The 14947-nt window shown below is 32.9% G+C and overlaps 1 protein-coding gene across 1 annotated transcript; it reads left to right on the top strand.

The window, feature by feature from the left end:
• The first annotated feature begins 7127 nt into the window (after positions 1–7127).
• On the top strand, positions 7128–11279 carry LOC110879730 (protein NRT1/ PTR FAMILY 2.10). Its single transcript, XM_022128252.2, has 4 exons — positions 7128–7556; positions 8200–8417; positions 9535–10085; positions 10165–11279. Exons 1-4 carry the CDS (start codon positions 7454–7456, stop codon positions 11072–11074), a joined length of 1782 nt encoding a protein of 593 aa, XP_021983944.1. The 5' UTR covers positions 7128–7453; the 3' UTR covers positions 11075–11279.
• The last annotated feature ends 3668 nt before the right edge of the window (positions 11280–14947 follow it).

Here is a 14947-nt window from a genome sequence, read left to right on the forward strand (position 1 = left end):
TTGTGAACATTTTTTGTAATTTTACCTTTTGGTTATGAATTCGATTGTTCACTAATCATCAAGAATTATAGTATAGCACTGTAGCCTATCCAAATGTCGGGTTTGATGTAAGGGAGAGAGAGTGTCGTCAAAAATGGGAGAAGCGGCATAGCTGGTAGGGCTGCAAACGAACCGAATAAACATGAACAAAACTTTGTTCGTGTTTATTTGTTAAAAAATATATGTGTTTATGAACACTTACCGAACGAGATTTTATGTTCGTGTTCGTTTGTTAAGGAGATGAACTTGTTCGTGTTTGTTTGTTATTTTAGGCAACGAACGTTTATGAACACAAATGGAAACAAACGAACACAAACAAACGTTCATGAACAAAATATATAATACACTGACACTTATTAGATATTTTATTTGTCAGAATTTTAAAGTATTTAAATAAAATATAAATACTAAAAACACTGATGAACTATCGAACACAAACGAACACATTAACGAACGTTCACGAATATAAATGAACGAACACGGCCTCTGTTCTTACTCGTGTTCGTTTGTTTAGTAAACGAAAGAACACACACGGAATTTCGGCCGTACGGTACCGGTAAAATACCGAATTTTACCTTCAAATACCGGTATCGTACCGGTCTTATACCAGTACCGGTACCGTACCGAATATTTCGGTACCGGTTTGGTACGGTACTAGGGTTGTTCACGAGCCGAACCGAACTGATCAGACCTTTGCTCGTGCTTGGTTCGTTTATAAACCGAATCGAACCGACCATTTCTTCAACCGAGCCAAAGTCGAGCGAGTGTCTTTCGATCTGAGCAATTTTTGAACGAGCGTCGCTGAACAAAAAAGAAAAGTGACAACGGGGTGCTAGTTATCAGAATAAAGTGAAGTTTTTGTCCAATTAGAACACAAGTAAAAAAATTTAACAAATAAAAAGGAATACGAAAACACTCAACTAGTTCTATCGAGATTAAATGATCGGGAAGATAAATCGTCGACCGCTTAAAGCATACCCTTGTTCTATCGGAAATTTGAAATTGAATGAACCGATTGAAGTAGAAACCCTGGCGAGTTGGCGTCTTGACAAGTGGTAATGGAGAAATCGAATAATAATGGCCAATGGGGGGTTTCGATTCGGATCTTGTACATCTGAATCGAATGGCGGGTTGAGACTTGGGTATTGATCAGCGCTTCACATTTCAGTATTTGAAATTTTGATTCAATAACTCAAATGGACATTTAGGTATTGGACAATCGACTATTGGTATTGAACTTCAATTCTGATTACTTAAATGAGCTCTATTTGGATCTTGGATCAAATATTGATAATGTGAACCTCTAGTCATTTCATAAGTTAATGTGAGCCTCTAGTCATTTCATAAAAATGACACACACACACACATATACATATTAAAAAATAAAGCGAGCTAACCGATCCAAACTGAACTGAACGGACCTTTGCTCGTGCTCGGTTCGTTTACAAAACGAACCGATCTGAACCGACCGTTTTTTCAATCTAGCTGAATCGAACAAGCAAATTCCGAGCATTTTTCAAACGAGCATCGAACGAGCACCGGGCAATATGAATTGCCCTATACGGTACCGGTACCACGCTCATCCCTACCGGGGAAACGAGGGAAGAAGTCAATATGCCACGTGACAGCTTTGGAGATGGTCAAAATTAATCCATAATAATATTTTTGTATACGGGGCTAAGTCAACATTTGGGCCTGCGTATTGTGTTCTTCTCAGCTCAGCAACACGGATATTGTGTTTCTGTTGGGTTCGTTTTACACAGCCCACTTGCATTAGCCCACTTTTGTTTCTTCTCCAGCAATATCAAAGGTTTTCTCAGTGAGTAATGCTATAAAATATGCTTCAACTTATATAATTTAATGTTTGTATCGTTATATATACGTTATATACAATCTACAAGAATGATGCATTTTTAATTATCAAGAAAATAAACTAAAGATTGTACATTTCATGACGCAGGAACTAATATAGAAAAAAAGGGAAGTTAAATACATAGATGATTCGGCAAACTGAACTAGGTTTATGTCTATACATTTATCAAAATTTAAACGTCACTATTAAAAAATACTTATCTTTAGAAAGATAATACCTTTACAATACATAACAATTTTTAGATCTTTGGGTAAGAGCACCCGCATGTGGGTGGTGTGGCCATGGCATAGAGGAGGTGGCGTAGAGGCTTCACGCTCGTTGTTAGACATTTAAAATAAATTCTGAAATTTTAAAAATAAGACCCTTGAATGGTTAAATTTTTTTACCCAACTTTCATATGTATACACACACTCCATGAAAACCCATACTACATTAAATCAAATTCAAATAGAAATGTCATAAAGGACACCACCAATTCGTAATTAAGCCATAAACCTCTCATTGCCAAAGAACCTTATAGATTACTACAACAAAAAAATATATGTAGACATTGTAATCACTCAGGTTATACTAATGTAATGAATCATGTTATATAAATCTAGTAATAATGTGTTTTGCTAATTACACATGTTATAATTATGTAATGAAGCATGTTATATTTATGTAATTAAGCATGTTATATTTATGTAGCGAAGCATGTTATATTTATGTAACGAAGCATGTTATATATATCTAATAATAATGTGTTTTGCTAATCACGCATGTTATAGTTATGTAATGAAGCATGTTATACAAATCTAATAATAATGTGTTTTGCTAATCACGTATATTATATAAATAATAATCACGCATGTTGGAAAACGCAAAAACATGTAAATACGCATGTTGGACGGATCCTCCGTTTCGACATTGTTTGAATTCAGATTTCGAACTTGTTCAATCGTATCATGCTTGTTTTCCATTTCAACGTCTTCGATTTCAACATCTTCTGTATTTCGTCCGATGGTGGTCTGCGAATCCATTGAAATCGAAATTAATTGAAACCCCAATCACAGAGCTTTAACCACAATGGTATTATAGTGAGTGAGAGAGAGATGGAAAGAGAGAGAGAGAGAGAAAGAGATAAAGAGGAAGATTAACGTAAAATAGCTCCTTAACGTGCGATCAGTACGTGACTTAATTACGCTTGTTCATTTGTAAATTACGCACGTTGTAAATTTCAAACCCTATCACACATAGGTTAAAACAAAAATCACGCATGGACAATAACACACATCACGCATGATCAATTTTAAACCCTAATTACACATGGTCAAACACAAAATCACACATAGGTTAAACACAAATCACGCATGGACAAAAACACAAATTACGCATGATCAAAACCCTAATTGCGCATGTTGTACGTTAATTACACACTTTATTTAGTTGGCCGCATACCGTCGCAGCCTTTTGTATTTTAAACTCTCTCTCTCTCTCACTATATATATATATATATATATATATAGTGTAGGGGTGGCAATCGTGTCGGGTTGATGGGTTGGCAGGTTGACGGGTTACGGGTTGGCGGGTTGGTGGGTTGAAATGTTCAACCCGAACCCGACCCATATTATTATTCGGGTCAAAGATTTCAACCCTAACCCGACCCATATTAATTCGGGTCAACCCGAACCCGACCCGTTTAACCCATATTTTTAAATGAGTGATATAAGTTGACGATTTATAAACGAGTTGTTCGGTTTTAAGCAGGTTATCGATAACATGTTTAATGATAAGTATGAGTGTGATAAATAAATAATATAATGTGTAAAAATTAACATTATTATAACTAACCATGTAAAATAGAAACCGAAAAAACAAAAACAAAAATATAAAATATTTTTTATCTAAATAGTTAAACGGGTTAATGGGTCAACCCGTTTTTATACGGGTCAACCCGAACCCGACCCGTTTTTAATACGGGTCAACCCGAACCCGACCCATTTTTTTAAACGGGTCGTGTTAGTCAACCCAAACCTGTTTTTTTCGTGTCTGGTTCAGGTCGGGTTAACGGGTCATGTCAAAAATTGCCGCCCCTAATTTAGTGTTATTAAAATATATCCAACATTGAGTTAAACTAGTTGAGCTCAAATCATGTGTGTTTTAAATAACACAATATTTATGAATATTTTCAAGCTATCTGAGCATTGAAATCGAGTTTTAATAATTTTCTCTCGTGTTAAATTCTATATCAAGAATATTCCTTTCAACCATCTACCGTTAAAATCTATATCAAGACTAATGCTTATCAAGTGTCAAGCTTGACTTAAACGCACCTAGACTCCTAATGTATTAATCTTGTTTTAGCTTGAATTTTATATTTTCAAAGTAGCTAAAAATACTAGGAGAGCTTCACGAATTATTAGTTAACTATTACGATAAGTCATTTTAGTACTTAGATTTTACTTTGTTTATTGCTATAACGTTAATTGTCGTTCAAAAAAATATCAGTTTATGTAATTCTTTAGGGACTAAAAACTTTTTTACGGCTCGTACATGACACTTAAATAATCAGAACTGTCTCTGTATATTAAATGACTAAGTGACCATTAATTATAATGGTAAATATATATGAGTTAATCATTAAGAATGATTGTAAATAACAATAAAAGAATTACTTTCAAAGCGTGGCCCTCTTTTCTTTTTTTAATTATTTCGTGGAAATCTAGCTATCTTATCTTGATGCATGCAGTATGAGTGGTTGAGACTTGAGCACCAATAATGAAGACTCCCGATTTCAAAATATCAATTTCGTGATGAAAGGAACACATTTTGGATTTCTCTTTCTATCTCATATGTATAATACGCGTTTGTTTATATTGTTTTTGTATGTATATGGCGTGCAAGCACTTGAGCTTGCCTATATGTGATTTGAGCATGGGCTAATTTTCAGTTTGTCATATATAATATCAATTTTCCCAATAATATTATATACTATAGATTATAGAAGAAAGGAGGTGACTTCTACGCAACAAATATACTTCTTATAAAACAACTAACCAATATAAGCATTAAACATAACTATATACAAAATAGTGTGTTGTGTAGGAAAATAAATTCACTGTGTACGAATCATTTTCCACTAAATAACTTCTATTAAAAGGGTGATTAAGATAACTAGGTTTATCACCCTAGCCGCGTTGCAGCGAACTTTTCTTCTTATTTAGTCTGTGTTTACATGTGTTTTGAAATCACTAAGAGCGCATTGTACGCGGAACCACTAACAAGAATAAAAAGAAAATGTAAAAAACAGTAAAAAATAATCGAAAGAAAATCAACCAAAAAAGTTGTATGTTAATGATATTGTTCGTATGAAACTCATGGTCAGAAATGAGCAAATAATACTGGGCACCGGTACCGAATTTCTCAAACCGAAGGATCCTAAGTACCAATTCGGTACCGACTTTTAGCGTTCCTAGTACCGGTTCGCTACCGATTTTTATCTTCATATGCCAGTACCGTAACCGGTATTTTCGGTATCGATTGTCACCGTGCTCATCCCTACCCCTGAAACTAAAAAAAGAAATCATTAAAAGTTAAAAAAAATCAACAAGAAAAAGTTGAACGATACCGTTGTTGTTTGTACGACACCCGTGATCAGGGATGAGCAAATGGTACCGTGTAGCAGTACCGAATTTCCGAACTAAAAGATTTTCAAACTCAATCCGGTACCGACTTTTGGCGTTTTCTGTATCAGGCTGGTGCCGATATTTACCTTCATGTACCGATAATGAACCGGACCGTACCTGTATTTTCGATACCAATATTGGTTAACACCAATCTTATCCAACTAAAAAGTAAAGAAAATAATAATAGTTATTATCATTATAATATAATTAAATTACTTTTCATTTCATTGTATTATTAATATTTAATATATAGTAATATATAGTAATAATTTTCACTTTTGCTACAAATTCTATTGAATGGAACGTGGCATCAGGTTGTAACGTATTTATTAGCTTTCTAGTGCTTGGACCGGATCGAGTTATGACATTTAAAGAAATTTGCAAGAAGATGTATCGAGACTATAAGCCCCGAGAACGTCTTTTGACGGCCAAGTTAACAAGGGCGTCTCTAAGAATTCATTTACCCTGTTCGAGCTCGAAAAAATGTGCTCTTATGCCTTAACGAAATATAATAATATATAATGTAAACTAGTATTAAGCACACTAAACCTAATGCTAATGAGCTAACTTCTAAACCATAAAAAAATATTTGTAAATGGGTTTATATTGGAATTGGTAAAATTATACTATTTAAAAAAAACTAACATATATATATATCTGATTTAAAAAAATACGTGTCCCTCGAAATCACAAGCCCTGACCGGTGGTCCTCCCCGCACACCATAAAGGCTGCCCCTGTAAGTTAATATCGTGGGTGGGCCTGGGACAATATGGTTTCAGTAATAATGGCCAAGTGATTGGAACCGATTTAATACCCGTTTATCTTATCGGTGTTGAAACCAAAAATATTAATATAGTATATGATCATAAAAATAGAGTGAATAATATTCAACTTAAAATTATTAGAAACTTAAAGTTATTAAAAACTTTAAAATTTGAATTATTAAAAGTGTAATTGATCAGTATATGATAAATCAAACATATATGTTTTTTTATGTGAATTTGATATCATATTTTAAGTAATGAGAATTTCAAGTTGTAACCATGTAAGATTTTAAACGAGCATATTCGAAATTCAAAGAACATGATGACGCTGAATATAAGATGAAGTGTAGGTTTAAGATCATGATAAGAGTATTAAACTTAGATTATCAGTCCTTGTTACGTACAATTCGTTGCATATAGGCAACCACGTGAAATGCAGTCTCCTTTTGAGGTTTGGCCCCATAACATTCATGACAAAGAAACAAAACATAAGAGATATTTTAATTGTATGCATTTACTAAGTTAAAGACAAAGAAACAAAAATAAGATATATTTTAATTGTATGCAATTATTAAGTTAAAAACTAAAATCCTAATTTACTCATCCTCATTAATTAAAAGTTAATAATGCATATAGAATATTTTTAATTTAATATTTTTATTATAAATCTTCTGAAAAAATAAATTATATTTAGTTAAATATACTACAAAACAAGAATGCCACAGGAGGGTTTTGTAGCTCGGTGAAGATTTATTTAAAAGTGGGGATGTAAAAAAACCTTATAGGGACAATATAATTTAAAAAAGGATAACGGAACTGAAAATACGTCAAAATTTTCCAAAATTTACACTATCATCGGAGCGTTAAGGGGCAACGGGGTTTACCCATTGTCACAAGGTAGGTCCGCCCATAAAAGATAGGGGGTGTTAATGGAAATTATTAAAAGATTTAGTCGACTTCAACCACAGTTCCACACAGTGAGCCGGCCTTCTATATATACGCCGCTCACTTTCCTGTTATATGTAAAAGTTATGGTGTGAACAAAACTCCAAGCACACACTTTTACACACATGTGATATGATCTAAAGATCGAGTGGAGGGTGGAATAATGGCTTTGAAGATGGAAGGCATGGGGATTAATGGAGATGCGAAAGTGGAAGAACTCAAACAGCCCAACTACAGAGGAGTCAAAGCCATGCCTTTTGTTATAGGTAACACACTATCCGTGTTTGAAAACTGTTTTATTAACGGATCGACTGGTTCAACTAGTCAAGAACAAGTCGATTCGTCAAAGCTACTAGTTTAACTTAGGGTGCTATTTCGAAATCATTTATACGCAGCGCTAATTAACATACATGTGAACATATTAATGTACTTTTATTAATTAGTTTATATCGAATGCATGAAGTACACCTATTGGCAGGTGAAGGTTTTCAGGGTTCTAATGAATTGTCTGCCTTGTTTTAAGTTTAATTTTACCGAAGATGATCAAATGTTAATTTCTGGATATTTAACCTCTTTTATAAAAACTGTTAAAGATTGTTATTCATTGGGGTATTCCTAAAGGATCCAAGTTGAATAAAAAACAAACTAAACAAGATATGATTAATACAATTGTGAAAATAGTAGGAAGAAATATGGTTGGTGGTTATATAACAAATCTATGTCTTTTTAATTAAAAAAAATACAACTACTTGTACATTTTTACCGTTCTCTATGTATCCTTGAACACAAATACTGAATAATGAATGATTCATGATTTTTGTGCATATTTATTTAAAAAAGTCGAACACCACAAAAAAACCCAAAAAATAAAGAATTTTTGTTTGTATTCTAATCAATTTATATGTGTAGGAAATGAGACGTTTGAGAAGCTGGGAACGATTGGAACATCGACAAATCTGCTAGTGTACCTAACCACAATATTTAATATGAAGTCGATTACTGCTACTAATCTAATCAACGTGTTTCACGGTACATGCAACTTCGGTACTCTTGCTGGAGCATTTCTCTCCGACACTTATTTCGGCCGATATAAAGTTTTAGGAGCTGCTTCCATTTCATCTTTCTTGGTAACAACAGTCTCAAGCCCATTGTCTTAATTACTTCAGTTTTTTAATTAATATATGTGCAGGCAGATTTTTTCTAATTAAAATATTTGTATGATAAATAATTTTGGAAACTTGTATTATTTCAGGGGAAGTCACTAAAATAGCTAGTTTACCAAAAGGTTCATTTAGTTGTAAAATGACATGACGAAAAGTCAAGTTCTACGCCATGTTAACGTAGGACTAGATGATTTCTTGTGCCAATTGATAAAGAAAGAATAGAACAATTTAACCTTAGTTTTATTTCAAAACATTTTAAAATTAATAACTATTAAAATTAACTGTTTAAAAATATTTAAAAACTTAAAATAAATAAAAAAGTTAAAAAAAAATCAATATTAATTTTAAAAAAAAATTCTTAAACTTAAATGTAACAAAAATTTAATTTTAAAAATCCTTATTACTTATTTTTTAATAAAATAATTAGAAAACCTAATAGGTATTGAAAGTTAAATTTTTAAAAATATTTATAAGTTAAAACCTTGTTAAGAAAAAATTGCCATATGACTCATGAATACGCCATTTTTGCGCAATGTACGCGCAAGCTCATTAGAATCCATAGCTAGTTTGCTAATAGAGAAGAAAGTCAATGATTAATTTCATATTTATCGTAATGTAGTTATAATTTTCTAAACTATTTTAATACATGGTATGCTTGTAATAACCTTAACAACAATACTAAATATTAGTTTTATATTTGATGTTTTTTTAAGTGTTTTTAATAATTACAAAAATAAAAATTGATTTATAAAAATTTTCTAAAACTTAAAAATAATCAAACTTAAATTATAAAGATACTTAAAAACTTATTTTTTTCAAATATATAAAAAAAACTTAAAGTTGTTGAAAGTTAATTTTTTAAAAATATTTATAATTATTTTTTTTAAAATACTTAAAAACTTAAAATACCCATGCAAGGACAAAAAAATGCCACATGGCGTACGAGTACGTCAATCTTACGCCATGTAGGCGCAAGCTCCCTGGAGTCTATAGCTAGTCTAGTAAAATTGAATAAAGTCAATAATTAATTTTATTTTTATTATAGTGGCATTTTAATGTTTTTTTTACTATTTAAACACAGGGTATGCTTGTGCTAACATTAACAGCAACACTCAAAACACTTCATCCTCCTCAATGTGTAGACACATTTTGTGTTGGACCAACACCATGGCAAATGGCTTTCTTGCTCTCCGGTTTTGTGTTCTTAATCATCGGAGCAAGCGGAATCCGACCATGTAACTTAGCTTTTGGCGCGGACCAATTCAACCCAAACACGGAATCTGGCCAACGGGGGATCGCTAGTTTCTTCAATTGGTACTACTTTACGTTCACGTTTGCCATGATGGTGTCATTGACCATCATTGTATACGTGCAAGCGAATATCAATTGGGCCATTGGCTTAGCAATCCCGACATTCCTTATGTTCTTGTCGTGTGCCGTATTCTTTGTGGGTACGAGAATTTATGTGATAGTGCAGCCTGATGGCAGCCCTTTGACTAGCATTTTTCAAGTTCTGGTGGCCACTATCAAGAAGAGGAAGCTGACAATTCCTGAGGAACCATCACTTTCCCTGTTCAATCATGTTTCTACCAAATCTATCAACGCCAAACTACCCTACAACAATCAACTCAAGTACCTAGCTAAACCATAAACCCTAAATAATCTTGTAAAAACATGTTATGTTTAATGCCATTTTACAATCTTATAACAGGTTTTTGAACAAAGCAGCAATCATAACAACAAAAGACAATATTAACCTGGATGGATCGTCGGGAGATCGATGGACGTTATGTAGCATACAACAAATAGAAGAAGTGAAATGTGTAGTTAAAACAATACCGATTTGGTTCGCTTGCATAATCTACAATGTTTCACTTACCAATATGCAAACCTACACTGTCTTTCAAGCCTTACAATCTGACCGCCGACTCAACCATAGCTCATTTAAGGTTCCAGCTGCATCATACACTGTCTTCCAAATGCTAGCCCTTACCATATGGATCCCAGTTTATGACCGATTGATAGTTCCATGTCTGCGGAAAATAACAAACGAAAGGCAAGGGATTTCACTTCTCCAAAGGATTGGAGTTGGGATGGGAATCGCCATTTTCACGATGCTTGTTGCAGCTATAATTGAAACGAAAAGAAAAGACATGGCACATTCAAAGCCAACACTCGGCATTGAAAGGGGAAAAGGTGCAATTTCATCAATGTCGGGCTTTTGGCTTGTATGTCAAATGGTGGTAGCCGGGCTCTCGGAAGGGTTTGCTATAATCGGGTTTGTTGAGTTTTTTTACAAGCAATTTCCTGAAAACATGAAGAGTTTTGCTGGTTCTTTCTTGTTTTGTGGGTTCGCGATGTCGAGTTATCTGAGCAGCTTCTTGATATCGATCGTGCATAGAACGACTCGTGAAGGTGAAGGTGGGTCAAGAAATTGGTTAGCCCAAGATCTAAACGATGCAAAGTTAGATTACTTTTATTATTTATGTGCAGGGTTGGAAGTGTTGAATTTTATATATTATTTGATAGTAGCAAAATGGTATAAATACAAAGGAAGTGAAGACTTAGCAGATGACGTCCCGTTAAAGGATATACCAGCTACCCACAAACATATCATTTGAAGAATTGGTATGATCTACAAGAATCAAGTCGGGTGAAGGTCCTAATGTGGCTTAATGTAGCAAAATGGTATAAATACAAACATATCATATGCCTTAATGTGGGTTCTGATGTGGCTTTAAAGGTACCCATATACCTAGACTCTCACAGCATTGTAACATTGTAATTTCAAATACTGAATATTTCATCATCATCATACTTTGTAAATTTCACCAATAGCAAAGCTAACGTAGGATATGAGGAGGGTAAGATGTAGATAACCTTACCTCTACCTCACAAGATAAGAATAAACAGGCTGCCTCCAGTAAGACCACCGACTTGATAAATACAGAATATTTGATTAACTTAAATCAAATTATATAGTTGGCCAACTTAACACTGCAATGGAGTAAAGTACAATGTCATGTTATCGTTTACTAATTCCATGCAACAATAAACCATTTATATTTACAAATAAAAAAAAAAGAATATTTTCACTTGGTGCAACTTTAAGAAAAAAAAAAGTAATATTTTATAACGTTCACTCTAAGGCTCAAGGGTGAGGTTATAATCCTCGTGACCACCATTCCGTCACATTAGTGCTATGTCACCCACCTCTTATCTATCATCCGAAACCACTACCATAAAGGTGTGATCATGATCCAAACCACTATTCCTTTATTTATTTTAATATATTTTTGTCTAGAGAAAAAGGGAAAAGGAAACATTGGAAAAAGAGAAAGCTAGTCCGTGGTAAACGTGGTTCAATTCACGCAAACCACGCACCATGCTCCAAAGGAGCGGTGTAGCATTCCATTGATGGTCATAAGTGACAATTGATGACCCAATATACACCTCCCAGACTCCCACACCCTTCATCCTAATAATATGATCATCTAATCTACAACTAAAACTCACATTTTAGCATGTGAAATTCGATACTTCGAGCACTTTTGTATGTTATCGATAGTACGATGGAAGACTATGTATTACTAAGCACAGTGGCGGATTCAGGAATTTTTGTCAAGGGGTTCACTTTTTTAAGTATTCCAAAATCATATGTCCGAACATAAAAAAATACCGGTCGGTTCGACGGTTCGGGTCGGGTAAGGTTCATCACATAATAAAAATACGATACAATAATGAAAAAAAACATCGTCATGATAATTTTAAAAAACACGTAACATAAATAAGATGGTCTTTACGGATTAAAAAAAAAACCTACAATTGTTCCCTTCAAGGTTTCATCTTTTGAAAATGTTGCATTACAATGATCGAAACTCGTTGTAAGAACTCTCTTTCAATATAGCAAATGCATCAAATTAAATTTCATTATAAACTTACATCAAATTAAACTTCATTACAAACTACATCAAACTTGATGTTTTAATTAATCAATCACAATAATTATTAATTATATAAGGTACAACAGATTAAGTGGTTAAACCCTAGATCTAATTTGTTTTTTGAATTAAAAAAAAAACTGTATAAAATCATGGGAAACAGAGTAGAGCATACTCGAACTCATGACCTCAGGTTTAGCAAGCGCATAAACTTACCAATGGACAAGCTAAATCATTTGGATATAAGGTTCCCCTATAAAATATATATTAAGGGGTTCCTTCAGAATTTTGTTTGTTACTTAACACTATAAATTACGAATCGAACGGGTTCCTGGGAACCCCCTAACTGATAGTAGATCCGCCCCTGACTAAGCATAAGGGTATGAGATGTGGATTAACAAGATACAAAAGAAAGTTAGAATTAAAGAAATTGTAAAATGCATTTAGATATTAAAAACTAGTTCTGATACTAAGGCGATTATTTTATTTGACTCGAGTTACGATCGGTTTGATTATTCCTAAGTTGAACCGTTTGTATTGTGTCCTGACGTCCACTCCATCTATTGGGTTTGGTTAAATGAAAACTTATATAGGTTAGAATAAAATTATACGAATTAGTATGAATTTAGAAAACTCACCTTTATGAAAGGTTTTTTTCAATAAAAGATTTACCAAAAATTCTAAAAGAAATCAACTTTTCTAAAAAAAAAAGTTTTTTTTTTCATTTACGACAGCCAAAGTGATGTCATACTTATGTCATCAGCTTTTTACAGCCGTTGTAAGGGGCCGAAAGCCACCACTTCGATTTTTTTTTTAATTTTTTACGGCAGTCTTTCTAAACATTTTAATCTAGAGGTGTGAAAAAGTGGGGGCAAAACTCGCACGGGAATGCCGAGTTTTCTAAGTTCTCACAACTCGAAGTGGTTTTCCCTTAATCTTGATCCTATAGATATATACATATATATATATATATATAGGGTAGGGCTAGATAGAAAACCCTATATATATAAAAAACCCGAGAAAACCCAAGCTCCCGACATTTTTTTTTTTTTGAAAAAAATAACACATGTAATATACATGTTTTTAAGACTTTTGGGCCAAAAAAATCAAAAAAGCGCCGAAGGGATATTTTTTTTAAAAAAAAACAAGTTTCAGCAATTTTCAGCGAAATTCTGTCTTTTTTGCTTAACACGTGTTAGGAGCTGAAATTTGTTTATTTTTTTTAAAAAAATCCCTTCGGCGCTTTTTTGTTTTTTTGGCCCAAAACACTCTAAAACATGTATATTACATGTGTAATTTTTTTCAAAAAAAAAAAATATCGGGAGGTTGGGTAAAAATGGCTTCCCATTTGGGTTTCCAGAGTTTTCTAAGAATTTTAGGGTTTTTTATCTAGCATTATCCTATATATATATATGGTAGGGCTATGGTAAAAAGTGTCTAAAATGTGAGAATGGTAAGAAGTGTTTTAAACCATTGGATATTTGATCTAATGGTTGAGATCAATAGGGTATAAAATGTAAATTGTGTTTTAATTAGAAGGACCTTATGTAAAATTAAAGGGCAATAGTGACTTTTCCAACGTTTCAAATATGGTAACCGTTTCAAAATCCCCATCAATCTCCTATAAATCAGCGAATTTATGGTGACTGTTTCAAAACCCCCATCAATCTCCTAAAAAAACAGCGAATTTCTGGTACTTAAATAAATTCTTCGACTTCCTTCACAACAACTTTTTATAACACTATAAAGAATAGTATATTACATGATAAAACACTATAGGAAGATATAACACTATCTGTTTACTGTAAGACACCATACATAAATAAAACACTGTTGATGGGGGATAAAACACTATGAAAAGGAACAGTATATTACATGATAAAACACTATATATCTGTTTACTGTAAGACACTATACAGAATAAAACACTATTGATGAGGATAAAACACTATGAAAAGGAACAGTATATTACATGATAAAACACTATAGAAAGATATAACACTATCTGTTTACTGTAAGACACTATACAGAATAAAACACTATTGATGGGGATAAAACACTATGAAAAGAAGATTAAAGATACCTGTACATAATATAACACTATTGACTGGGGAATATAACACTACAACAAGAACTTACCATAAACAATTAAATGTATAGAACAAATCGAATTCGAATCACATCTCTAATATATCGCCTGATATTTTTGGCAGTTATCTTTGGAAATCAATTAATTGATAAGAATGGACAATTACTAATATACCCTTTTGAATTAATTAAGATAAGGGACACTTGTCATAACCAAATTATTTCTCACACTTCTCACAAAAGTTGGAATTTTTACAGGATCCTCTACTTATATATATATATATATATATATATATATATATATATATATATATATATAGGCTAATTATAATGAGAAAACTCAGTCCAGTTGACTAAACCCTGAAAACTCTAATATGTGGCTAGGATTGATCCACGTTTAAACTGTTATTTGAAGAATGAGGGGCATGATAGTAATTTTGCATGTCTCACTTTTGACATGTATAG

This window comes from Helianthus annuus, chromosome 9 (genome assembly GCF_002127325.2).
Source record: "Helianthus annuus cultivar XRQ/B chromosome 9, HanXRQr2.0-SUNRISE, whole genome shotgun sequence".
Classification (NCBI taxonomy): domain Eukaryota; kingdom Viridiplantae; phylum Streptophyta; class Magnoliopsida; order Asterales; family Asteraceae; genus Helianthus; species Helianthus annuus.